The sequence below is a fragment of the Monodon monoceros genome, unplaced genomic scaffold, assembly GCF_005190385.1.
Source record: "Monodon monoceros isolate NGI ecotype Baffin Bay Population unplaced genomic scaffold, NGI_Narwhal_1 Super_Scaffold_21, whole genome shotgun sequence".
Lineage (NCBI taxonomy): Eukaryota > Metazoa > Chordata > Mammalia > Artiodactyla > Monodontidae > Monodon > Monodon monoceros.
This window is the reverse complement of record NW_021703778.1, coordinates 162,499,488-162,526,179: the sequence shown is the minus strand read 5'-3', so window position 1 is coordinate 162,526,179 and position 26,692 is coordinate 162,499,488. Positions and strand designations below refer to the sequence as shown.

At 49.2% G+C, this 26,692-nt stretch overlaps 1 protein-coding gene across 2 annotated transcripts in view; it reads right to left on the bottom strand.

Annotated features, from left to right (window-relative positions):
* SLC24A4 (solute carrier family 24 member 4) overlaps positions 1-26,309 on the bottom strand; it is a 173,427-nt gene extending 147,118 nt beyond the window's left edge. For both annotated transcript variants that reach the window (XM_029237446.1, XM_029237447.1), the window contains exons 1-2: positions 25,954-26,309; positions 23,803-23,913 (exon numbers count right to left, since the gene is read on the bottom strand). In XM_029237446.1, the coding sequence (XP_029093279.1) occupies positions 23,803-23,913; positions 25,954-26,083 (241 nt within the window). In that variant the 5' untranslated portion in view covers positions 26,084-26,309. The remainder of the gene's footprint in view (positions 1-23,802; positions 23,914-25,953) is intronic.
* Between the last annotated feature and the right edge of the window lie 383 nt (positions 26,310-26,692).

Sequence of the window (26,692 nt, the reverse complement as noted above, 5' to 3'; positions counted from 1 at the left end):
AAGGATTTTACCAAGCACGTCAGAAGATGAAACCCAGAGGAAATACAGGGGCATGCGGACCCTGTCTCAGATTTCTCAAGATGAAACTCTGCCTTAGTATGAATCTTAGGGAAAAGAAATTAACCCAAAAAACCAATAGTTTGGACAACACCAAACTAATTACCGTGCAGTCTCCATTTCCGATGGTGTGCAGTGTGGGTCCAGAGGAAGGGGCCCCAGAGACAGGGAATCAGGAAACTGCCGACTGGCTGTGTGACCTAGAGCAGGTCGCAAACTACAGCCCAGAGTTAATAAAGTTTTATTGCAACACGTCCGTACACACTTACGGATTCATCGTACAATGGCGGAGTTGAGCGATTGCCACAGACACCATACAGTCTGAAAAACCTAAAATATTTACTATCTGGCCCTTTCCAGAAAGAGTTTGCTGACCATGGACTTAGCAATAATCGTGATAAAAATGCTACTATGTCTGTTTCTAAGTGCTGGGCACCCTACCAAGTGCTTTATACACCTTAACTCATCCAATCCCCACAACAAACCTGCAAAGCTAGGATGGTCTCCATCTCATAAATAAGGAATTTGAGAGCTCAAAGAGGTTAAAACCTGCCTGAGTTCACATATCTAGTAAATGGAGAAGCCAGGACCCAGACTCCTGCGCTGAGTGCCCGGCTCTTCCCATCACATCGTCTTACCTCCTGAGCAAGTCTTTCCTCTCCCTGGGCCTGGGTCCTCACCTGTGAAGATGTCAGAGTTGCAAAAGAAGCTCCAACATCCCAAGAACTCCTTTGAACATGATAAGAACAACCCTTTTCCAATCAGATATCGAGGCACAGGATGATCTCCAAAATGTCTAGCACTTAAATTATTTTCTTTAAAAGTATTTTTATAACCCAAATACTTCAAAAAAAGGACCAAGATCAGAGTAAAAAGCTGAAAGTCGAGTAGCAGTGTGGAGAAGGAATGGTAAACAGGGACTAGAGAATTACAATTTTAAAATAAAGTCTAAGGGAATCTAAGGCAAATGGGCATAAAACAACTTTCAGCTCCCTGGCAGCCAAAAAGGGAAACAACATAAACAATGAGAATTTCACTATCTAATGAGAAGCCTCATCTTTTCCTGGCAGCTACTTCACCTTGAAGCTTCAGTTTTCCTGACTCTGCCTTTTGCCATTAGTGTTGTCTTACCCCACAAAGAGGCATACCAGGCTGCTGGTGCCTTTGGCTCCTTGAAAGATTCGGTGCATCCCAACACAAACCAGATGGAATGAGCCCATTGTGGGACACTGAATGGAATCAAGGATGTATCACGTTAATTCCCATCACCACACTGGCTAAGGGTGATCACTAACTCCCCAGGAGGAAGAAATAGGAGATTGATATCAGAACCTACTGTAGAGCCTGCACTCTTTTTAGTAAGCACAGAGTCCACTGTAAAGCACTCATTTTAATGACACTTTTCTTAGAAGTTTAAAACTAAAGCTATGTCCAGCTGTGTAATGAACCATTCTGGCAATGGACGTAGCTGACACTACAGAGGAAGTAGCTTAGTGGAACCCTGACTCTTGAGGTCATTCTTAACCTCAGCACCACCCCCTGCCCCAGTCGCATATCACAGTGGCAATGATCATGGATCTGCCACACACGCCCCCAAATCTCCCTGCAGAATCTTCCAAAACAAGAGGCCACCCCCACCCAACCCAGCTCAGTGGTTTTTAACCGTGGTTGCACATTTGAATCACCAGGAGAGCTTTAAAAGCTACTGCAGACTGGTCCACACCTAGAGATTCTGACTTAATTTGTCTGAGATGTGGCCTCAGCATCAGGATTTTTTAAATCTCCCCAGGTGAGTCTAATAAGCAACCAAAGTTAAGAACCACAGCCCTAGTTCAATGCCATTTCACAGATGTCATGGCCATTTTCCCCTCTAGCAAGGAAAATTACCACTGCAAGTAGCTATTACTGCAATATAAATAACAGCTTGGATATAAGGCCCTTTAAATTAGATGGTTACAATAATGATCCATCACGCCCTTATGACCTCACATTCGAACCCAACATGTTATCTTGGAGAGACAATGCCATCCTTGTCCTCAGATCACTCTCTTCCAAGGCTTCTAATAATTAATGTTTACTGGACGCCTTGTGGGTGCAGAGATTAAGGACACATGACCTCATGTATTCCTCACACCCATCCAGAGGGGTAAGGCAGACCACCCGTATTTTACAGATGGTAAAACTGAGGCTACAAAAGACAATTTAAGGTTTGAGACAACCTAAATGCCCATCAACAGACAAATGGATAAAGAAGATGTGGTACATATATACAATGGAATATTACTCAGCAATAAAAAGGAACAAAATTGGGTCATTTGTAGAGATGTGGATGGATCTAGAGACTGTCATACAGAGTGAAGTCAGAGAAAAACAAATATCGTATATTAACGCATATATGTGGAACCTAGAAAAATGGTACAGATGAACCGGTTTGCAGGGTGGAAATAGAGACACATGTAGAGAACAAACATATGGACACCAAGGGGGGAAAGTGGTGGGGGTGGGGGTGGGATGAATTGGGAGACTGGGGTTGACATATATACACTAATATGTATAAAATGGATGACTAATAAGAACCTGCTATATAAAAAAATTAAATTAAATTTTTAAAAAAATGCTTGAGAACAGGGTTCCATATTCCTGCACGACTCACTATCCCATTTGTTATAAAATCTGAACTTGTAATAGAAACAGAAAGCTTCAATTTCCTTAAGAAAGAAATGGAAGTATTTGAATGAGCAAACTACATTCTGGCCACACAGCCTCCTTAGGGCCTTTGCACTTCCTGTTCTCTAGACACACAACTCCCCTTTCCCCTAGAAGATAGCTAGACACCCTCCCTCACCACATTCAGGTCCTGTCCACTAAGAGGCCTTCCTGAAAACCCTATTTTAGATCCCCAAACCCATCCTGGTCACTATCTCCTCAACCCGAGTTATTTTTCCTCACGCTATTTATCACCTGACATTATACATCTACTTATTTGCAAATTTATGTGCTGCCTTCTCCACTAAAATAAACTCCACGAGGGCAGGGACTCTGCTTATTGCTGTATCCCCAGTGCCTAGAACAGTACCTGGCACATAGTAGGTGCTCAATAAATACTGCCCCCACCCCAACTGCAACAGCCCTTACTGTGTATCATCAAATCCTACTCCAAGTGCTACTGAACCCTCACTAAGACAACTGACCTCAGGGGTGTCATCACCATTCTGCAGATGGGGAAACTGAGGCACAGAAGGGTTAATAAGTAACCTGCCCAACATCACTGCTAGTAAATGGCAGAGCCAGGACTCAAACCTACACAGTCCAGCTTCAGAGTTGGTACTTCAACCACTTTGCTGAATGAGTGATTAATGAAGGAGTGATGCTACTACAATCGGCACACCATGTCTGTGGGCTCCGAATTCCCAGATTCAACCAACCACCAATCAAGATTCGAACCACAGTTGGCTGAATCCACAGATGCACAGCCTGTGGAGAAGGAGGGCTGACTACTGCTCCATTTTACCTAAGGGAGTTGAGCATCCTGGGATTTTGGTATCCCTGCAGGTCCTGGAACCAATCCCCTGTGGATGCAAGGGACAACTACACACTGATCAATGAGTGGGGCAGGCCAAATCCCCGAGTCCCTCATGGGGTCACCCTGCATTCTGCTCTGGGATACAGTGTACCCCGACTGGACCCCATCCCCCCAGGCATTCCATCTGTCTCCTTAGTCAGGCCCCATCACCTCTACCCTCTACCCTGCTTGCACAATGGTTTGTGCAGCAACAGAATTTTCGGAAGTTCTAAAGCCGGGAGTGAACCTGAAGTCCACCCAATGCCTGGCATGTCTCCCCAGACCTCTCGTCTTGACACGGCAAAATGCTCCATCTTGGAAACAGGCAGTGCTCAGACACTTGGTGAACTGGCCAGATGGCGCACATGAGGTCAGCTCTTCCCCCAGCTTGTGGAGGGTCCACCAAGACAAAGCCCCCCCCCCACCAGAAAGAACCTGGCCCCTGCGCCTCTCTGCCTCCCTCACCTTCAGGCGGCTGCCAGGTCTATGTTAATCTGACAATGACCTAGTCTCTGAAATTGGATCCTGTCTCTACTCCACTGTCCCTGCCCTCTTCTCCTTCTGCCTGGACCACAAACAACCTCAAACATCTCCCCAGAACCAGTTCCATCCTCTGTCCTGAGATTGGAGTCATCTTCCCAAAGCACATTCCTCATCACATCCTTGGCTCCTTTCCCAACTCCCACTGCCTCTATGAGAAATCCAAACTCCTTAGCTGGACAACAGAAACCTGCTGTCGTCTGACTCTAGGACAATCTCTTTTCCCCAAATCTCCCCCTCGCTTTATACTACATGTGAGCAAACCACACCACTCTACGGCTGAGACTGTATCAGTCAACTTTCATTAGATGACTGTTACGATGCGGTAACAAACAACCCCCAAATACCAGTGGCATACAGCACACATTTATTTCTTATTTGCATCATATACTGGCAATCGTGGGTTGGCTTCTCCTGTCTTGCCATTCTAGAATCCAGGCAGAAGGATAAGTCCCATCCAGGACATGCCATCTTCGTGGGAAAGGGGAAAGAGCAAAAGCTGGCAGAAACACACCACAGCTTTTAATGCTTCTGTTCAGACAGTGTAAGTCATATCTGCTCATGTGCCACTGGCCAAAGCAAGCTTCATGTCCATGTCCAATGTCAATGGATTGAAATACCCTATAACACAAGTCACATTCCCCACCACCGCCCGCCCCCCCATACAGGAAGGTCTGGAGGTAAGTAAATGCAGACAATAACACAAATCTTCACAGAAAGTCCTACCTCAGGGCCCGGGTCCATGTAGTTCCCTCCATCCGTGGGGTCAAAAGTTGTCCACGCCACCTTTAAGGCCAGCTCCTCCATGAAGGCCCACAAGGAAAAATCTCTTGCTTCTCTGGCCCTTCACATGGCTTCGCCTGCCTCTGAAAGTATGTAGATCTGAATGTCCCTCTATCCCCAGAGAGTATCCTAGTTGTTGGTATTGGTATTTAGTTATCTGCCTATGGTATTCTGCACCATAGGGTGGGCATTTAAGCAATGCTTATTTCACGTGAGAATGAGTTTTTGGAATAAAGAGCTAGATTTCCATTTGACTTTGGGGATTTTTTTTTTTTTTTTTTTTTTTTGCAGAAGCAGTTCATTTCCTCATCGTGACATACTAATATTTGGATTCATGATTCCTCTTCCCTCTCGCGCTGTATGTTAGGGTGAGTCCTGTTCAATTCATCTACACATGGCAAAGTGATTCCCACATCAGCGGCTCTTGAATTTCTTGGGTAAATGAGTAAATAAATGAGTGAGCACATCGCCTGAGCACACTTCAAGCCCAGAGGCAGCAGGAGAGGTGTGAGTGGGGAACCCAGTCGGTCTGAGAAGCTAGCGGTTAAAATCTGGCCTCAGAGACTAGCTAAACTCAGATTATTCAATCAAATGGAGAGTGATGGTGAATTTCTGGTAAGTCTGCAAACTTACTTCTTTCCAGGAGCCAACTACTCCTGGAAAGAGACGACAGGGTACTACAATTTAAGACACAGATTGCATCCAAAAGACAACTCCCAAGATGCAGTTAAGGGAGAGAAAAGAGGTGAACGAACAGATGGGCCATAACAAATCATATCAAGCAAACCATGAGGGATTGGGTCGACTAAGTAGTTTCAGGGTTGCCCCTGCCACTTGTTGCTATATTGACACTGGGTTATATGAAAAGGGAAGCAGCAGGAAGGGAAATCGCGGACTTCTAAGACAGATGAACCAGACAGGCAGCTGCACCGTGAATGGGGTGAGCTGACGTGCGTTCAACAGCTAGCAAAGCCAGTTGCTAGATGATCTCTAATGCCTGCAACTCACAGAAGTCCCAGACCAACTCACCCTCACAGGATCCTAGGCTGCCTCTCAAACCCAGAATGGCAAATACCCCTGCTTCGTGGTCTAGTCTTCATGATGGATTTTCACAGCCAATTCAAAGGAACGCCTGCACGAGGATGGGCCCGATTACACAGAAAGGGAGAAACAGCCTTTATCCTCCGCCTGCACAGTGGATGGAGACCCGGGTCATTAAAAAGCCATAAAGACTCCCTAAGAGGAGGGTAGGGTCAAGAATCAAAATCACTCCTTATTGTTGTGAGGGGTTTTTTTAAAATCATTTCTTTCATATCATATGTCTCTATAGAGTAAAACAGCTTGAGGATATCTCTGCCAGTTTGTTCAAACCAAGTGTGCCACTCTCCCCACCTGGGAAGAGTGAGGGGGACGGTCCACCACCCCATGACACCATGGTCAGGTGTGCCGAATCAGAAGGGGATTTTCTTGTCCCCAGGCTCTGCAGCTTGGCTGGGGACTGGTTATTAGGTTTGAAGTGAATGTGTGGGCTTGGTTACCATGGGTTCACCAGCTCTGCTCCTGCAAACTGTGCTTCCGGGCCCAGGAAAGGAGCGGACCTCCTGGAGCTCATCTCGCCCCAGCCTCCCAGGTGTATTGCCCGGCAGGACCTGGCAAAACGCTGCTGTGATCTCTTTAGGGTTGAGGATCTCCTTACAAAAGACCCCAGGATCATACACTCCCGGAAAGAGAGGACCGAGCTGGAAGGCTTAACTTGGAATAAAAACAGGCTTTTGGCTTATTCTCCTGGGCCCATGGGATGCTATAAAAAAATAATTTAAATGCCTTTAAGTCTTTCCTCCACACGATGACACATCAGACCAAAGTGGGATTGGGCAGTCAAGATTGCCAGTTCCTAGAAATTAAACAGGGACGGCAGACCACTACACCGTGGCTCCCAAGGTCAAGTCCTGCTGAGGCAAATCCGTGTCTCAGGGAGGGGCAGTGTGTTCCAGCCCAGACCATCTGGCTGACAGCATGAAGGCCAGAAACTCAATCTCTCAATCTCAAAGTGACAAGAAGGATCAACAGTGATCTTCCCAGTTGAGAAATATTTGAACTGTGGTGCTCCTACTGTCCTCTGTAAACAAAGTGTCCTCAAAATCAGAATGCTTCACCTCATCTGCATTCAGCTCCGCACACCACGCTGAGGCAGGTCCCCACTGCGGCACTAAGTGGCAGCCTCGGTGATTTCATGCAGGCATGGCCCTGCCTCCATCTGGGTTCTCCCACTGAGGATACAGCCTCCCTAGTGGAGATGGACAACAGACGTTTTTCAATATGGTCTGGACTTATGGGAGCCCAAGGGGCTGCCAAACACAAGGGCTGCCCTTGTTCTCACGCACCCATGACAGGAGCTCCAGGGCAGGAGCTCGATCTGGGTGATGGAGAATCGTGGAGCGGCTACAGCCCGTGACATCCTGGGACTCGATACGCCTCAGTTCTCACTCCTGCCCTGCACCACCACTGGGTGTCAACCTCTGCAAGTCCCCCCACCCCCGGCTACTCATTAATGTCACCTGGGAGCTTTGAGAATACCTCTGGCCAGGTCCCAACCTTAAAGATCCTCATTTAATTGGTCCAGGGTAAAGCCCAGGCATGGGTATTTTTTTTTTTTTTTAAAGCTCCCTGGGTGAGTCTAAAACACAGTCAGGGTTGAGGACCTCAGGGACAGTCCTGGGAGTCCCACCGGGGCTGTAATATACAGGGTTGGGGAGAGTGGGTCGGACTGTTCAGCATTTTTCCACCCACACGCCTCCCCACCAATATTGGGGAAATACTAGGTTGAAAAAAGTGTAAAACTCAGATACTTGTACATCTGTGTTCATAGCAACATTATTCACCATAGTCTAAGGTGGAAACAACCAAATGTCCAATGATGGATGAATAAACAAAATGTGGTTTATACACACAGTGGAATATTACTCAGTCTTGAAAAGGAAGGATTCTGACACACACTACAATATGGATGAACCTTGAGGACATTATGCTAAGTGAAATAAGCCAGACACAAAAGGAAAATACTGTATGATTCCACTTATATGAGGTATCTGCAGTAGTCAAACTCAGAAAGTAGAATGGAGGTCGCCAGGGGCTGCAGGAGGGGAACGAGTCATCACTGGTTAACGGGTGTGGAGTTTCAGCTGGGGATGATCAGAAAGCTCTGGAGGGGGACGGTGACAGTTGCACGAGAATGTGGATTGCACCTAATGCCACTAAACCTTGCACTTTAAAATGGTAACTTTTACGTTATGTCTTTTTCCATGATACAAATTTTTAAGTTTAAATACTTCTTTACTGCAGAATATCTCAGAACCTTGAATATGCTGTTGTGACCCAATCGGTCTCCACTAGAGGCAGACTTTTCAAGTCTTCCCCAAAGTTATCCAATCATGAACGCTGTTTTGAGCAAGAGATGGGGAGAGGGGCAGACCACCTTGAGGGACCGGGGCTCCTCGAAGCAGTTTGGAGAATGTCGGACCAAGCTCTAAGCACAAGCTTTCCATATCCAAACTCTGGCTATGTAGTGGTCACAGCGCTAAGCAAAGCAGCTGACAGCCATGATCTCGTTGAATTCTACTAAGACCCCTGCTGGGTAAGCAATATAGCCCCCATTTCACTGATGGCGAAACTGAGGCTCAGAGAGACCAAGTAACTTGCCCAAGGCTGCTCAGGTCGCTGGCAGAGCTGGGACCCAAACATACAACAGGCAGACTCTACTCTCACTACTCCAAAGAAGCAGCGCTGGGCTTCCCTGGTGGCGCAGTGGTTGAAAGTCCGCCTGCCGATGCAGGGGACACGGGTTCGTGCCCCGGTCCGGGAAGATCCCACATGCCGCGGAGCGGCTGGGCCCGTGAGCCATGGCCGCTGAGCCTGCGCGTCCGGAGCCCGTGCTCCACAACGGGAGAGGCCACAACAGTGAGAGGCCCGCGTACCCAGAGCCTCAGGCCTCCCCCAGACCTCCTGCATCTGCATTTTACCCAAGTCCCCAGGTGCCCGTGGGCACATTAAAGATGGAGGGGCACGGCTCTGAGCTTCAACACGCGCCTCCTCCCCCACCCCGACCCCGTGATCTCTTAGGGGCCCTCTGACTTCATTGTGCGATTCTAAGTGTTCATTGTGAGCCTGGGGGCGGTGGAAGCAGCAGCAACGCCTGCCCAGTGCCTGTGGTCTGCAAATTAGATACCAATCCCCCTCTTCTTTCTTTCTTCCTCTGAATGCATATGGGTCACCCAAAACCCACAAGTCATTTAGATACTTGTCACACCATGCTACATTGGAATTTTCGCCCGCTAAGGGAAAACAAGCAAAGTTTAAATGATCAAAGAGATTTCAAAGCAATTCTTTCAAGGGCTCCCCCTCCGAGGCCCACAGAAGAATTACCCAGAAATTAGAGAAAAGATGTGATAGCACGGCCAGTCCATTCCACAGCCAGTTCTCTTAGAAACCCGCCAGCGCACTGCCCTATCTAATTTAAATAGCCCAGGTGATGGGGCTTCCCTCCACCCTCCTGGGGAGGCTGTTTGAGAAGCCAAGGTTTCCTTTAAGAGGCACTTAGGCGAGGGGAGCTGCCCCTGGCTCTTCCCCTCCTGGTCTGAGGATTCCCCAGGTGCGGCCTCCTGTATGCAGGTGAATCACTGCAAAACAATGTCAAGTGCCCCCTCCCCACGCAGCCCGCTCTGGCAGAGGCTTAATAAGCCAGAGCTACTTAGCTGCTCTAATCTCCACTTCTAAGTCATTCTATCTACTCCATTAATCACCTTTATCGACACTCCTGCAGGTCTCCAACGAGGCTCCAACTTCTTTCTGGTAATGGGTTTCCTCCAGACTGCAGGCCAGCCTTTCGACAGTGGGACTCCCGTCTCTGGCTCCAATCCACGTCCCGCAAGTTCGGTCCTGCATCCCGGGCCCCAACCCAGTGCGCTGTCCTCACCGTGCGGGTCAGGCAAGGTCATCAGCCACCCTGAGGCAGCTCATTCAGCACAGAGGGCATTTCACATGGCACGTTAATGGTCCCTGTCCTGGATGTTCATCTCCAAATAAGGTAAGACACAAAGGTCACCAAGCGACAAAGGGAGGCTGGGCTGCTGCCACTCTGCCAGGCGCCCACGTGATGACACGAATCCTTTCAGGACGAGCACTCAGCTGCCCCTCTGTATACTCAGAGTGGGCCAAGCAGAAGAGGGACAGGTGAGGCTCTGAGTATTGGCTGTCCCCCAGAAAAAGGGCCACAGCCTTCCCTTTGCTAAGTCTGTACAATGCTCTACATTTTAAAAACTCTTCCCTCTGGGTTTTGTTTAAATGCCTACGTGTCACTTACAGCAAAAGCCTCTGTGAAATCCCATGGGGCTTAAGCTCTGCTGATAGAAAACGTGTCATAAACTGGGCGTCCCGACACAGAGGCAACGTGGAGAAGCAGCACGAGGATCGCGGTGATCTGTGCTCCCTCGCCTCTCGGCTGTGCTCCCTGAGGCCAGAAACTGCATCTGCCACCCTACACGAGCCAGACGGAGAAGCAGTGCCCCTCGGGCTTGGTGCGATGCAGCCACAGGGCCCACCACGCCCACCCGAGGACTTGAACCCAAAGCCAGCTGAAAACCACTCTCGTCCGTGATCCAGCCGGGTCCTCTCTTACCACCCTATCTCTGCAATCACCGTGCCCAGCACGAGGAATGTCGCACACTCCCATCTGTCCAGCAAACACCCACTTGCGTCAAAGCACATCTCAAACGCTGCACGGTGTGTGATGTCTTCCAGCCACGCTGGGCATTAGAGTGTCATTCCAGGTCACAAGAGGCGATTACACCTGTGGGCTCACTGGGAACAGGGACTTCTCTCTGTATCCCAGCACCGACCAGGGCCCCACCCACAGAGGGCCAATGAGTGTCTGTCAGATGCGTACTTCAGAGTATGAAAGAGAGGATAGAAACCAGCTACTGTGCTCGGTACAAGGTTCTGGGCAAGGGTCCCTGCAGAGGGGTCCAAGTCTAAAGAAGGAAGGAGTGCTTCCCACACACCCGTCTTGGAAAATGGTGGTGTTGGGAGCATTTTTCTGCACCTGTGATCAGAACTGACAACTCCGACCTCCGACACCTGCCAAGACCTGCAGGAGCTGCCTCTCTCCACCTATTCCTCACAACCTGCCCAAGACCATCACTTTTGCCTAAATCTCTTTGCAACAGCTCCTAACTGTTCTCCCTGCCTTCACTGTTCTTTCCCCCTAGAAAGCTCCTAAGGCTTGACGCTAAGAACGTTCACATATTACCTTAATTGAAGTTATCCCCCATGTTGCCAGCAGAGTCATCTTCCTAAAACACAGAGCTGCTCAGAAACTGTCCGTGGCCCCCACTGCTTACAGGGTACAAAGGGCCTTCGGGGGTCTAAGGCTCTTAGCCCAACATGCTTGTTACAGGGTGACTAGCCTCCCACACCCGCCCATACACCTTATGCCCTAAGCTTATCCAGGACCTAACTGTCCCTTAGCCAGGGGACACTTCATCATCTTCCCCAAAGAACACAGGCTACTGGGACAGGTGGCCTGAGCTCCAACCCCACTCTGCCAATTCCGAGCTAGAACTTAGGCAAACTATTTAAGCTCTCTGTGCCTTCCTTGTATCTTTTGTAAACTGGATACAATAACAATAATACCTACTGCCCACCCTCACAAGGTTGCTGCAAGGCTCAGCAAGGGCCCATCCCCAGAGGCCCCTTCGATGTGATGCTCTTGATTCTGACATTTAGGACTGAGCTGTCCTTCCTCTGTCCTTACCCCCAGGATCAGAATACTTCATATTCCCCCTTGTATTACAGACCAGGTTTGTATTTTGTTCCTCTCAACTGGAATGGAAGCTCCCTGGAGGCAGCGTCCACATCTAGGTCAGTTTTCATTTCCCCAGGGGCTCAGCAGACAATGTTGCTCCACGAATGGTCGTCCAGCCAAATATCAAACCCAAGAACGGTTTCCTACCTGAGCTCTGAGAAACTGCCCACAGAAGGCCTCCTAAGTAATTTTTTTCATCCATGTGTTTTTTTTTGTTTGTTTGTTTTTTTGCGGTACGCGGGCCTCTCACTGTTGTGGCCTCTCCTGTTGCGGAGCACAGGCTCCAGACGCGCAGGCCCAGCGGCCATGGCTCACGGGCCCAGCCGCTCCGCGGCATGTGGGATCTTCCTGGACCAGGGCACGAACCCGTGTCCCCTGCATCGGCAGGTGGACTCTCAACCACTGCGCCACCAGGGAAGCCCCATGTGACTATTTTAATAAACACAAATCTTAGGCACAGAGCTGAATCAGATGGTGTGGGATCAGCCCAGCTAAAAGGCTGGTCCCTGAACTTGGAATGTATAATGGAATCAAATGTCAGACATTTATAGTGTGAAATGAGATCAACTCATGAGGGGGTCATAAAAGCTGGTATCTGAAAGGATGTTCTAAAAGACCTCCTGTGTCTTTCTTTTCTAGCCAGACACTCCACCCATGGGGGATTTGCTGCAAGCGGGCCATGCGCAATGCTTGCACCAAATCCTATTTGTGGTTTTACGAGTCAATTCTGAAAAGCCCCAAATAACTGATTTTCTCTATTTCACAAGGAAGGAATGTTCTTCAAAGGGTTAAGCATCTACTATAGTTAAGCAAACAACAGTAATAATATTTGCACAGCACTTGATCCTGAAAAGCCTTAGGATAAATAGCATCATCATTATGCCCATTTCACAGGCAGGAAACTAAGGCTGTAATAGTCAAAGTGACTCATGCACAGGTTGTGTCAGGGCCAGAATGCAAACTCTGGTCTCCAAATTCCAGATCTCATTCATCAGGTCCCCCTTCACCAACAGAAAGGACCAGATGTGGAACACACACAGAGGTCCACTGCAGCCTGCATGGTCTGCACCGTCTCAGCATCAGCCCTTCAAAAAATCAACAGCTTCTTGTCCTCAAAGAGTAACAAGCAAACGTAAGTCCAGATATCAATTTAACTTTTTTACTTGAAATAAAGCAAATGCTGCCTTTACAAAATTCACCCTCAATCTTTCAGTTCTAAAAATTTATCCTATAAAATTATGTTCAATTCGAGTTATCTTTTGGAAGTAATTTCAGCAGCAAATATTTGTATAGTGCTTGCTCTGTGTCAGGCCCTCTTGTAAGCCCATTATACAGATTAACACATTTAGCACATACAACCCCGTGAGGAAGGTGCTGTATGGGCTTCTATATGCCTACTACACACACACACACACACACACACACACACGCACACGCACACGCACACGCACACGCACACGCACACGCACACGCGCAGGCACGCACGCAGGCACGCGCACAGTGCCGTTCCAGAGTTTGGGCTATATCAGTGAACAAAACAAACCCTGCCCCTTCCCTGAGGTTAGAAGATAAAGTAACTAGTTCAAGGTCACGTAACTACTAAGGACAGAGGCAGGATCGGAAACCAGGCAGTTTGACTCCAGAGTCCATGTTCTTAACCCCTGAGCTCTTAACTCTTAATTCCTCCTGGCTGGGTGTCTGGATCTGTCGCCAAGCATCAAGAGGCTAGGGGGGACAGCCAGGCAGACAGTAGCTGCTTTCGGGGGCCGCAGCTCCCCGACGGGTAGAACGAGGGCCTCTGTCCATCCAGCCACTATTTGCTGCAAGCTGAGTTTATGCCTGACTCCGGCCTCAGTCCTAGAGCCAAAGATGCAGGGGACACAGCTGTGTTCTCAAGGAGCTCACAGCCTAGTGCAGAAAGACTAGCAAATATTTCTATTAGCTTAACTACAACCTGCTCTGGGCCCAGCACAACCTGTGAATTGGGGTGACTGCCTTAATTGTGGCTTGGGGCAGGGGCAATGTGAGCCAGTTTACCCACTTCATCCTGGACAGCCCCAGCATACTGCCCAGCCCTACCTCCGTCTGCTCTAAAAAAAAAAAAAAAAAAAAAAAAAAACTAATCTGATTCAACCTAGCCCTGGTTGAGCACTGACTCCATGCTAAATCCCCAAAGCCTAATTACTTAACTATTGTGCATGGTAATCTTAGGAAGTGTTTGTTTTCCCTCTCCCCTCGGACAGCCAATGAGCACGACGCGTGGTTGCTAGTAAGCACTGCTCAGGTAGGAGATGCCGCTGCGATTTCTCAGTCAGCACTTTTCTATGCACTGAGCCCTCTGCTTTAGAATGTCCTTCCACTGCCACCTCCTACCCTTGCAGGGTGGGCTCAGATGTCACCTCCTCCCAGGAGGGCACCCTTGCCCTGAACCACGTCGCTCTTTCCTCTGGAGGTATCTGCCATAGGTGACTCTGTCTGTTATTTAAGCCCCCGTCTCCCCTGCGCAGTGCACACACCCTGACAGCAGAGACTGGGTCCCTTCCAGCTTCAGAGCCTAGTACAGTACAGGCTGTGTAGACAGTCGAGAAATGCACATTGCAATTAATTTCTCACGCAATTACACGAGACCCAGAGCTGAAGCCCCGTCCTGTGCTGACTTACCAAAGGGAGCTGTGGACCCAGAAACTGGTGGCACTTTCCCATGTGCAAGCGGACAAGCCACTGGGCAGAGGGCTCCTTTGCTTCTTGGCCACACAGTGACCTTCTGTTCCTTTCCCAAGGGGGACATCCACTGTCCTTTCAGGAGAAACTGTAAATTATTCCAGCACACTTACTTTTCTTCTTTTTTCGTAAAATGCTATGCTCCAATGGCCTCTTCATAATGGACAATGTTTAATAATAATTTTAAAAAACCACGCTTTTCAAGCATTTGACTTTACTGTTGAGTTGCACGGCTGGATCTCTTCCACGCAAGGCAACACATGGCAATGCTTAATGATTTCCATTTTTAGTTCAGGAGGAACGATCCCCAGAGTTCAGGAGGAAGCCGAGCGGGCGCTCTCTGGATTGCGTGAGGCCCGCATGGCGTCAAGAGTGGAGAATCTGGAAGTCAGATGGCCCGGCAAGGAGGCGAGATTGCTAGCAAATGGCCCCGATAGTTTGGATAAGGCAAAAAAGGCAAAACAACAACAACAAAACTTTTGATTACAAGCAAATCGGTATTAGAAACATACCAAGAAGTGGAGCCCACACAGGTGTTTGCTGTTACAATGGATAGGCATTCCCTGTTCCTCAGGGGGCACCCAGACAGTGATGGAGTCTGGAACTGCAACGGAAGTCCTCATCTCTAAACTGTCTTTTTCCACCCTGTTTGTTCATAATTATGGATAAGGGTATAGGCGCACAATCCACACCATCCAAATTAAAAACCCTGGTTCCACAGAAGATGTTTAGGGCAGTGAAACTGTTCTGTATGATACTGTTACGGTGGATACATGTCACTATACATCTACCAAAACTCAGAATGTACAACACAAAGAGTGACTCCTGATGTAAACTATGGACTTTGGTTAATAATAATGTGTCAGTATTGGCTCATCAACCGCAAAAAATGTACCACAGGAATGCGAGGTATTAACAGGGGAAGCTGGGAAGAGGGGAAGTAATATAGGAAATCTATTTTCCCCTCCATTTTTCTGTAAACCTAAAACTACTCTAAAAATAAAGTCCGTTAATTCTCTCTCTCCCTGCCCCCACCATACACCTGTCTCTTCTTGCTGGCTAGGTGACCTTGGACTGGTTACTTAACCTGAGTCTCCTTGTCCTTATCTGCAAAATGAGGACACTAATAGCACCTACCCAAAGGGTTGTTATGAGGAGCAAGTAAGTTAATACACAGAAAGCACCTAGAACAGCACCTGCCTACAGTACGCTGGTGTTCGCCATGATCACAGTGATGTGCCAGGTACCCTTAAATACTTCAATTCATCATGGGATTTAAGGCTTGCAGCAGCCCTATGAGACAAGCAGGAAATGCGGCTACCCTCATTTTACAACAGAGAAAACCTGAGGCTTAGAGAGATTATGTAACTCGCTACAGGTCATGTGGCTGGCCAGTAACGGTGAGCTGGGACACAATTCCACACATCTGCCTTCCCCATGACAAGCCGCCATCGCCAAGAAGGAAAGAGCTGGTGCACACTGAGCCAGGGTATTGCGTGGCTGTCGGAAGTCTTTGTACTTATCCTATGTAATCTCGTTTGGGGAGGTATTTGTGTGAGAGAGACAGAGAGTGGGGAGGGAGAGGGGCTGCAGGGAAGGGAGGGAGGGGGGATGGGGGGGGAAGATCGACCCCAAATGCCGAGCAGGATCTTGGCAGAGCCAATACTAGAACCCAGACCTTTGGCCCCCAAGCCACCTGATCCACCGTATTAACATCCCCACTCCCACCACCCCAAAAACGCCAGGAGTGATCGCACTGATGCCAGGGTGCTGTCTTCCTCGGCCTGTACTTGTGATCAGGTTTGTGGCTCTGCCAGCCTATCGCTGTTCCAAGGTGGACGGTGACACTTGCCCCAAGGAGCCACCCGGCTGCTTTGGAGGTTGCCCTGCCCAGGAAAGCCCCTCCCCGCTGGAACTCCAGCTCTGTCATCTGGGACAGTAAGTCATCTGTGATCTCCCTGCCCACAGGGATAAGTTCAATTCTTGCTTTTCCAACGCAGCGCTTGCTTTCACATAACAACTTACAAACTTGGGATGTGTGCCTTGAAGCAGCCTCTGAACAGACGTTCGTTCAGAATGCAGACACTTCGCGTCATCGCCGGTACCAGCTCACCTCCACACCCACCCGGCCTGATGTACTTTCTGCACCTCTGCTCCCCACACACGGGCGCCTACAGAGACCCACTGCAGCGGGCACCCGCTCAGGGATCTCATGTCTTCCTGGCCCAGCCTCAACGCTGGCTCCTGTGTGCAGGCTCCTACACCTGCAACCCCGTCCCCTCTCCCTCTGGTCTGTACCTCAGCCTTGGCATGGAACAAAAAGGAAGAATAGATCAGAGCCAGGCTGACCACAAAAGATCCTCCACCTAGCACGTGATCCCACAGCTCTGCTCTCCTGAAAATCTAGCAACCACCTTCAACTTCAGATGCCTCTCAAGCACCTCTCTGTCAGCCCTCCTTGCCCGGCCTTCCCTCTGTGGACACTATTATGGACTGAATCCATCCCCACAAAATTCCTATGTTGAAGCACTAACCCCCCAAAGTAATGCTGCTGGAGACGGGGCCTCTGGGAAGTCCCTCGGGTTAGACGGGGTCATGAAGGTGAGCTTTGGGCCTGATGGAGTTAGTGGCCTTATAAGAAGGGCCAGCAGAGGCTTGTTCTCACTCACTCTCTCCTGCCACGTAAGGACACACACAAGCCAGTAAGAGAGTCCTCACCAGGGCCTGATCCTACTGGCACCCTGATCTCAGACTTCCAGCCTCCAGAACTGTGAGAAAATACATTTCTGTTTTATGCCCCCCAGTCTATGGTATTTTGTTATGGCGGCTCAAGCGAAGATACATAGCCACCAGGCCTTTCAAAAGACATATTTGAAAAGCAGCAAAACCAAACATGACAAAGCAAATTCCTCCAGTATCAATGGAGGGAACCGAGCTCCTCTCTCCCCTTTCAAACATGAGGTACAGGATGCTGGGCACCTAAATGAATGGGGTGACACGGTAGAGGCAGGACCACGGACTCAATCTCAACCATGTAGGAAAAGGCAGTGTAAGAATGGGGGAAGGCATTCCCACCCCAGCTAGGAAGCCAAAAGGTAAACCACCACCTAACTGTCAAGAGACAAGAACCAGTTTTTCTATTCAGAGGCAAGTTCTGCAAGGTATGCCATCCTCCAGCATCCCAAATCTCCAAAAAGGTTAAAAAAAAAAAAAAAAAGAAAAGAAATGTATTCACAGAAAACAAACAATGTGTGTCAAGATGTTTACTTGTCCTCATAAAATTCAATTGACAAGTAGTTTTCTAGTACCTACAATACATGGGCACTGTGTCATCTCTGGGCTAAGCCAGTAAAAAAAATAATAATGAAAATGGGAGCGAATGTGTGAACATGTATGCGTGTAAGTGCTTGATGGGTATAAACTTATTTAATTCTAACAACCCTATGAAATAAATGCAATTATCACCCCGCTTGCCACCCTCACTTTACAAAAGGAAACACTGAAGCACTATTATGGTTTTAAAAAGCAAACGAGGCTTGCCTTTTATATCCTAGTTGAGGGAGGCAAACAAACAGTATAACAATGGATAGGTTTAGTGCCTGTTAAAACCTAAACCAAGAGAACCAGTGACATAGAAGGCCACTTTGGGTTGGGTGATCAGGAAAGGCCAGTGGGAGGTGACAGTCACAAGAAGGGGCCCATCTTAGAAGACTGGGGGCGGGGGCAGGGGGAGAGCATGGTTCCCAGAAGCTCCAAACGTCAGCCACAGAAGGTGTCCATCACTGGTTCGGACCTCACAGGTCAGAGCCAGGCTCAGACATCTGTATCTTTCAGAGCCTCCCAGGTGCTTCTCACCTGCGGGCTAGGGGTGAGAATCACCGGTTCCACCCTCAACTGTCTTCAAACACTCCAGTGTCACCACCAAGAAACGTGTGGAAACCCTTTGGGTCCTGATATGGACTGAAGGTTTGTGTCTCTCTGAAATTCCTATGTTGAAGCCCTAACCCCCTGATGTGATGGTGTTTGGAGGTGAGGTCTTTGGGTTTATTTGAGGTTATGAGGGTGGAGTCCCTAAGACAGGATTAGCACCCTTATGAGAAGAGGGAGAGAAACCAGAGCTCCAGTTCTCTCGCCACCGCGTGGGCACACAGCAAGAAGGCAGCCGTCTGCAAGCCAGGAATGGAACTAGCCAACACCTTGATCTTGGGCTTCCCAGCCCCCCGAACTGTGAGAAATAAATGTCTGCTGTTTAAGCCACCCGGTCTGTAATTTTTTGTTCTGGCAGCCTGAACTAAGACAGTTCCCATGGGGTTCAAAGTCACTGCCCCTCATTCCTATTTCATGCGTTTTGTAGGGAAGGACCCACTGCCTCTGGAGGAAGATAAAAATAGAAAAATAAAACAAAAACCAAACTCCAATTTTGACCACTGAAGGGTATGGAAAAGTCTTTTTTTTTTTTTTTTTTTTTTTTAGCTTCCTAAATTTAAAAAAAAAAAAAAAAAGAAAATCACTATGTTAAACCAAGTGTTAGCCTTCATTCAACATTCAAATACTTGCTGAAAGCCTCCGAAGTGTCAGGCAGTGTTCTAGCCCAGTGCCTCCCAGCCTTTGGTGGGCATGGAAGCTGTCCCGGGGATCTCATTAGGATGCAGACTCTGATTCTGTGGTAGGTCTGGGGCCTGAGACTCTGCATTCCTAACAAGCTCCCAGGTGACGCCAACCACGCTGAGCAGCCCGGCTCCAGTCCAGCAAGCATCAACCCTGGCTTCAACTTGGAAGCAGCTGGGGAGCTCTGAACAAGTACTGATTTCCAGGCCCCGGCCCCAGACGAAGGCAATCAGACACTCCAGGGTTGGGTCCTGGGCATTGCAAAAGTGCTTCAGTGATTTGAATGTGTGGCCAGGATTAAGAATCACTCTTCTGGGCATAGAGCAGTGAGCAAGGTAGCCCTCAAGGGGAGACAGGTGATGAATAAGTAAATTATTTTAGATGGAGATACATGTCATAAAAATAACATAGGGTAACGTGATGCGGTCAGGGGGGCCCTTACACTGAAGCACAAATAATGAGGTGGGAACACCGCCAAGATCTGGAGAAATGACCCCAGGCTGAATGAAGAGCCCACTTTCCACCTCAAGTCTTAAGGGATGACTAGAGCAGGATCCCATTCGTGTTTTTAGGAAACGAAGCTAAATACTTCTCTGACAGGCGAATAAGAGCAGAAAATAAGACATGGTCCCTCCCTGGAGGTTCTTATGGAAACGTGAACTAACGTTTGTTGAACACCTACTGTGGGCGATGCTCCAGCTCTGGGAGCTAACACAGCAGGAAATTCTTCAAGCCTCATCTTCCCACGTCCCTGAAAGACCTCATCTGGTAGGTCAGGATGGGGGCCCTCTAGCTGGAGGAGAGCGATGCAGAGCAGAAGCTTCAGGGGATGTAAGAACCTTGGGGTTCTTTATGGGTGACTCCTGTAACTGTAGAAAAGACGGCAGCCATTGGCTGCCACCCTGTCACCCCCCTGACACTCTAACGGGAAGGGAGCTCTGGTCCACCGTTGTCACAGCAGCAGCCCCAGAACAGGACGGTTATAAAGCATTGAGGGCCACCTCCTGAAACTGCCCATCCCCAGCTGACTCCCAGGCAGAGTTGGGGGCTGGAGGAGGATGCTTCCGTCCCCTCCCTCCAGAGGCAGAGCCTGTGACTCACGTCTAAGCCAGTCCAGACCCAACACTCCCCTGGCCAAGCAATTGGCTTAGGGAAGTCATGTGACCCAAGCCACGCCACCAGAACCTCGGGGCTTCTGCAGAACTGCCTCAGCCACCAGCACTCTCCCCCAGCATTTTTGGGTCTGGGAGGACATAAAGCCAGAGCTGTGGTCACCACCTCCCCACACCGGCTGACATCTGAGCCCAGAGACAGAAACTGAGTCTCAACACTTCACCTTTGACCTCATGCTTTCAGTGACTAAGCCAATAAATTCCCTTTTTTGCTAAACCCAGTTTGGGTAGGTTTTCTGTCACTGCAGCAGAGGCCTGCCTCATCTAGACGCTAAGACTCCAAAGAACTGCATCGGAGTCACTTACTGTCCTCCGAGCCCCGTGGGGCTGCTGCCTGGGGGACCTCTGCAGTCCTCCCGTGTCAGGACTCTGTCCTCTCTACTTGACTGTGAGCTGCTTGATGACAAGGGCGGCCTCTTATACTTGCTTCTGCTCCCCACCAAGTGCCCACTGCAGGGCTGGACACACAACAGCAGGTGTGCGCTACACACTTGTGAAATGGAAAGGAGACTGGATAGTCTCGTGGTCCAGGGACAAGGAGGCTGGAAGGGGAGTCAGGCTTCAGTCCCGCCTGGGCTGGGAGGAGAGCGGGGGCAGGTGCACTGGAGCAGGGAGGTCATGAGATCCAGAGTCAGATGACCAAGGGATGCTCCTGCCAGCCAAGAGATCTTGGGAAGTCACTAAACTTTGGAGCCTCGTGTTCCTCATCTTTGCATAAACACTAAGAATTAAAGTGTTTAATATTCAAAAATGCCCTTTCATTCCATCACTTGACCAATATTTACTGAGTCCTTTCTATGTGCAGGACCCTATCCCAGAAACAGTCAACACAAAGGATAATCCAAGTATTACTTACTGTTAAACATTTTGCGGTTTCCCTGCTTCCCTCTCCACAAGGGGGACAAGACCAGTCCTTCCTGCCAAATAGGACTGACTGCTCCATAGTTAGTGGAATAATTTCTGATCAGACAGTATACTGAAGAGACAAGGGCAACAATGGGGCATAGAAGACTCTATCCTAAGAACGGGGCCCCGTCTAAGCCGATGTGCCCAGACTAGGTGGGACAGGAGCCACAGGAGGAGGACACAGCCGGCCCACGATGAGGCCATCAATGAGCTAGAAACCAGTCAAAAATGCACTCACCCTGATTCTTTACCCAGAGTAGCTAAGTCTTCCTTTCATGGATGGTGCTAATTTTAGCCTCTCAAGTGCCTAGAGAGGATGGACCCATAGTTCCTGGCCTTATACATGTTCATGGCTTAGTCCTGCAATGCACTGGCCACTTCTGGCTGATGGAAGAATATGCTGGAGGAGGTGAAAAGACAGGACGGGCACCACTGTCCACTGGGTCACCAAGACAGATGGGAGTTTAATGGGAATCCCAGCTGCTTCTCTGCAAGTTCACCCAGTCCCATCCCATCAAGCAGAGGGTGAACCGTTTAGAGGTTTACCAAAACCTCCGCGTCCCAGATGGACTTCTCAGACGGCACCTTGAGGGAAGGGAAGTTGATGGTGTAGAAGACAGGCTCTGAGGGAGGGCCCTGGCCTCCTTCAGTGCATGGAACTAACCAAACATTTCATACCCACAGGCCTAGGTTCCAGTGCCAGCTTCCCCGCTTGTAAGGTTCATGACTTTGAGTGACTCGTGTCTCCTCCCTAGATGTTTTCCGACCTGTAAAATGCAGATAAGACCTGCCTATGAAAATAAGACATGGGAGAACTGCCATCCTAACCTGGTCCCTTGGCCTGGGTTTCTAGTTCCTTTTGCACACAGCCCCATACAGAGCCTTACCAGGTTCTTCCGACAACCCTGGAGTAGGAGGCCAAGTACTATTCTGCCCATATTACAGGTGAGAAAACAGACACCTAAAAAGATTGACCTGCCCGGCAACTTTGTAGAAAAGCCAAGTAGTACCCATCTACAGTAAAACCTCATAGGGTCTGCAGGAAAAGGAATTTTTAGGAGGGAATTTACATTCCCACCTCCTACACTGTTGGTGGGAATGTAAACTGGTGCAGCCACTATGGAGAACAATATGGAGGTTCCTTAAAAAACTAAAAATAGAGCTACCACATGATCCTGCAATCCCACTCCTGGGCACTGATCTGGAGAAAATCATAAATCGAAATGATACATGCACCCCAGTGTTCATAGCAGCACTATTTACAAGAGCCAAGACGTGGAAGCAGCCTAAAGGTCTACCAACAGGTAAATGGATAAAGAAGATGTGGTATATATATACACAATGGAGTATTACTCAGCCATAAAAAAAGAATCAAATAATGCCATTTGCAGCAACATGGATGGACCTAGAGATTATCATATCAAGTGAAGTAAGTCAAAGACAAATACCATGTGGTATCACTTAAATGTGGAATCTTCAAAAATGATACAAATGAACTTATTTCCAAAACAGAAATAGACTCACAGACATAGAAAACAAATTTGGGGATAGCGGGGTGGGGGTAAATTAGGAGTCTGGGATTAACAGATACATACATTACTGTGCATAAAATAGGTAGACAACAAGGACGTACTGTACAGCACAGGGAACTACACTCAATATCTTGTAATAACCTATAATGGAAAAGAATCTGAAAAAGAATAGATATATATGTATAACTGAGTCACTCTGCTATACACTTGAAACACAACCCTGTAAATTAACTCTACCTAAATTTTAAAAAATAAGAAAATAAAACCTCATAGTTCCCAAAGAGCTTTTGAATGCATCATCCCACTGAGTCCCTCTCACAAAGACCCACAAGTTAGGGAACCAGAGCTAAAACCTAGGACTGGCCTGTGTGAGGCCCGGGCAGCTTCCATTCACTGGCCCGTACAGGTTCTGAGAAGAAACCTCCACCCATTTAAGCAAAGCCTGCATGTGGCAGGAGAACAGACGAGATGTCATCACTGGGTCCCTACAGCCTCTGACCGCCTGGAGAAGTCTGAAGAGGCCCATTGAACCACCTCCCAGGGCGAGCAGAACCCATCTACCAGGCTGCAATGCTACCTGGAACTCCTCTTCCAGAGAAGGGGCCCCAGCAACCCAGCGTGTCCCACCCCTGCAGCGACCCTGGATGGTACGACCCTGGTGAGTCATCCCAAAGTGCCCTCTGCCAGAGCAGCAGGGTTTGTGTCCCTGAAGCTCCATCAGATGGACACAGAGGGCAAAAGGGAAAGAAAACGAAGACACCCAGGCAAACAAAATTGCGGGAGCTGGGGCGGAACACTGAGCCTCTGGGAGCATCGTGAGAACAAAAAATGAGAATTTCAAACTCTGAAATGCGATCTTTTCAGCTGTTGGATAAAGAAAGTACTGGAGTTGCTTAGCAGCACGAATGATTAACGTCTGTACATTACCTTTCAACACCTTATAGCTACCCTTTCCTACTCAGGGTCACAAAACCACCTTTTCTCAGCTCTGGCTATAATTGTCCACATAGGCACCAACTCCAGACCCTGCCAAATGCCTTAGGGGAAGAATCTATCTCTTACCCGGATCTGTGCAGTTCTTAGCTGTCTGAGTCCCATTCACTGGTGCCATCAGCCTTCTACTTCTCCATGTGTCTGGTAAAACATGTTTGCTAGCAGAAGCTGTTTGGTGCCCTGGATTGGAAAATAAGTCACGAACACCATTAGATCAACATGGCGCCTGCATTCTCCCAATGGCCTTACACGCCTGTATCTAGCTATGTCAGCAACAGCCCTGTTTGATTATTTAGAGCCATCTGTAGGGAGTGATACAATGACTGGAAGCACAGTATCACCTGCTCACCTACAGTAATCTGCTTCCTAGATCTAGTTCATTGTTTCTAGTCCCAGAGTGGTCAGCATGCGATCTGACCTTGGCCAAGATTGCTCCAGTCTCAGCCCTTCACAGGTGCAACAAAGGGTTTAGATAGGTGACCATGAAGTTCTTAGCCAGTAAACAGGATAAAGTCAGAAAACAGGTGGAGAAAGTTGATGGGGGCTGGCCCGCAGCTTCTCACCCTTGAATGTGCACACAAGTCACCTGGGAACCTTGTTAAAATGCAGATTCTGATTCAGTAGGCCTGGCCCACAACCCAAGATTCTACACTAACAAGCTCCCAGGTGACACCGATTCTGTTGGTCCAAGGGCCATATTGAGTAACAAGGGAGATCACTGGTATGGATGCTGATGACCAAGCGCGGTTAAACTCCTAAAGGCCTTCCTGATCCAGCAAATAAAAATGATTCTCACTTTAAGACCTTTAAAGTATTCATTTACCTCTCCTGATGTGCATACTACTTCAGCTGGATAATAATACCTCTTCTATAATGCGGACATCCAGGAGCCTCTAGGTATTTTGTTATTTCTTGTAATTGAGGGAGAACACACACTAACTTGCCCAATTGCAAAGCACCAGGTACTAAGGTGTTCAAATAACCTTTCTGGATTTCTGTTGGGAAGGGCCAGTTTTTGACCTTTTATCCTCAAATCACATAGTTTGGGTTTTGAAAGCCAGTATTAAAGAGTTAAATCAAGTTCCACCTGATTTTTATCAATATGAACCTCTCTAAATTGTCCCTAACTGCTCAAGAAGGTACCATCTGCTTTATTCCCCATGTCCAGGTTGCTAAATCATGCCATTTCTTTCATTTTTTTAAATGTTAGACAGTAATTGGGAAAAAAGCATATATACATATGTATATACACACACATATATGTATAACCGAATCACTTTGCTGTACAGCTGAAACTAACACATTATAAATCAACTATACTTCAATTAAAAATTTTTTAAATAGTTTCTAGAGGACATTCAAAATTAAAATAGAATACTGAAAAAACAATACTAGAAGGTCCACAGCATCCAACTAAAAATGGGAATGTTAGCCACCTGAATGTCTTCTGAAGCTTCCACCTAGGCTCACATCCGCCACTCCCTTCCCTAAACATATTTTTCGTAAGTTTCTTTTTCTCTCCATCTTAAATTTGTATATCCTAAGCAACTCCCAAATCCCTCAGTCTCTCCTTGGATGAAGGAGTGTGGATAGTGGTTCCAGGCACAAGCTGGTCCCGCGGAGATTAAGGAGTTGAGAAGCGATGCTGAAACATAGCAGCAACCTCCCGAGGGGACAGACTGCCCACATTTTTAGGGTTTGGGGAGCACGCGTCAGGACACCCAGGGCGCCCCTTTGGCAGGGGCGAGGGGAGCGCTGAGGCTCAGTTCCCAGCCTCAGAATCTGGGTTTTCGAGGGACGCGGAGAACAACCTTCTCCGCTCTGCAAAATGGAAATTGGTCCACTTAGTCTCGTCCTCCCCAGTCCAAGAGAATCCACACCTGGATCCCGCCGCTGCGCTGCCCACACTCCCTGGGCACCCCAGGGACAGAACTCTGGCGCCGAGGGGGCCAGTGGTTCAGGCTTTCGCCTTAGTAACACAGACCTGCAGCCGCGTTCTGAGGCCCCAGGGGCCGCGCGCAGCTCAGGGGAACAGGCACCACAGCTCAGAGAGTCGATATCAGCTCTCCTGGGTGCGCTCTACCTGCCTGGTGGGTAAGGGACTGGATGAACCCTTGGGGCCAACCTGACTGGGAAGGAAAGGAAGACCTCTCGGAGCTGCCCCGCGGCTTTCCAGCCCAAGCCCCCCAACTCCCGGGGCAGGCCCGCACCAGTACCTACCCCATCTGCCAAAGAGGCCAGACGCACAGCACACCAGCGCCAAAATCGCGCACACGAAGCCAACTTGCTGCCACAGCATCTCTCGTCTCCTGCGAACTTTGCGCGGCCGCGGGGGGCCGCGGAGCGCCATCCCGGAGCGCCTGGATGCAGTCTCTGGCAGAGGATGGGGAGCCCCACTGGCCGGAGTGCTATCTGTGGCGGAGCGGCGTGGACTGGAGCGGGCGACGCGAGGCTCAGAGGCGAGGGGCTACGGGCCAAAGCTTCATGGCCCGCGGGCGAGCTCGGCTGGGAAGCCCAGAGGGGAGAGAGGAGGTACAGGCGTGCGGCGCGGCCGGAGCTCAGAGTCCCGCGCGCGGCGTGCGCTCTCCGCTCACCGTGGCTCCGTGGCGAGGAGGCGACGCCGGCACGGTGGCGCTGGCGGCGCTGGCTCGCAGGGCTGGCGCAGTCCTGGCGCTGGTGCCCCTTACCTGCCCGCTCAGCCTCGGCGCCGTCGCCCGGCCGCAGCCCCGGTAGCACTCAGTGTGCCCCCGCGCCCCGCGCCGCCGCTCGCACTCGCAGCATCCTCCCCCTCCAAGTTTGGCGGCGGCCGCCGGCCAGCGATGTTTCTTTCCCTGCTTCCCGGCGAGCCGAGCCCCGGCGGCCCAGTGCGGTCAGATGGGGAGGCAGGCAGGACGCGCGGGACCAGCAACCCTCGCCTTGAGCAGCCTCGACGACGGCCCTCCGGGGGCGAGCTCTCCCC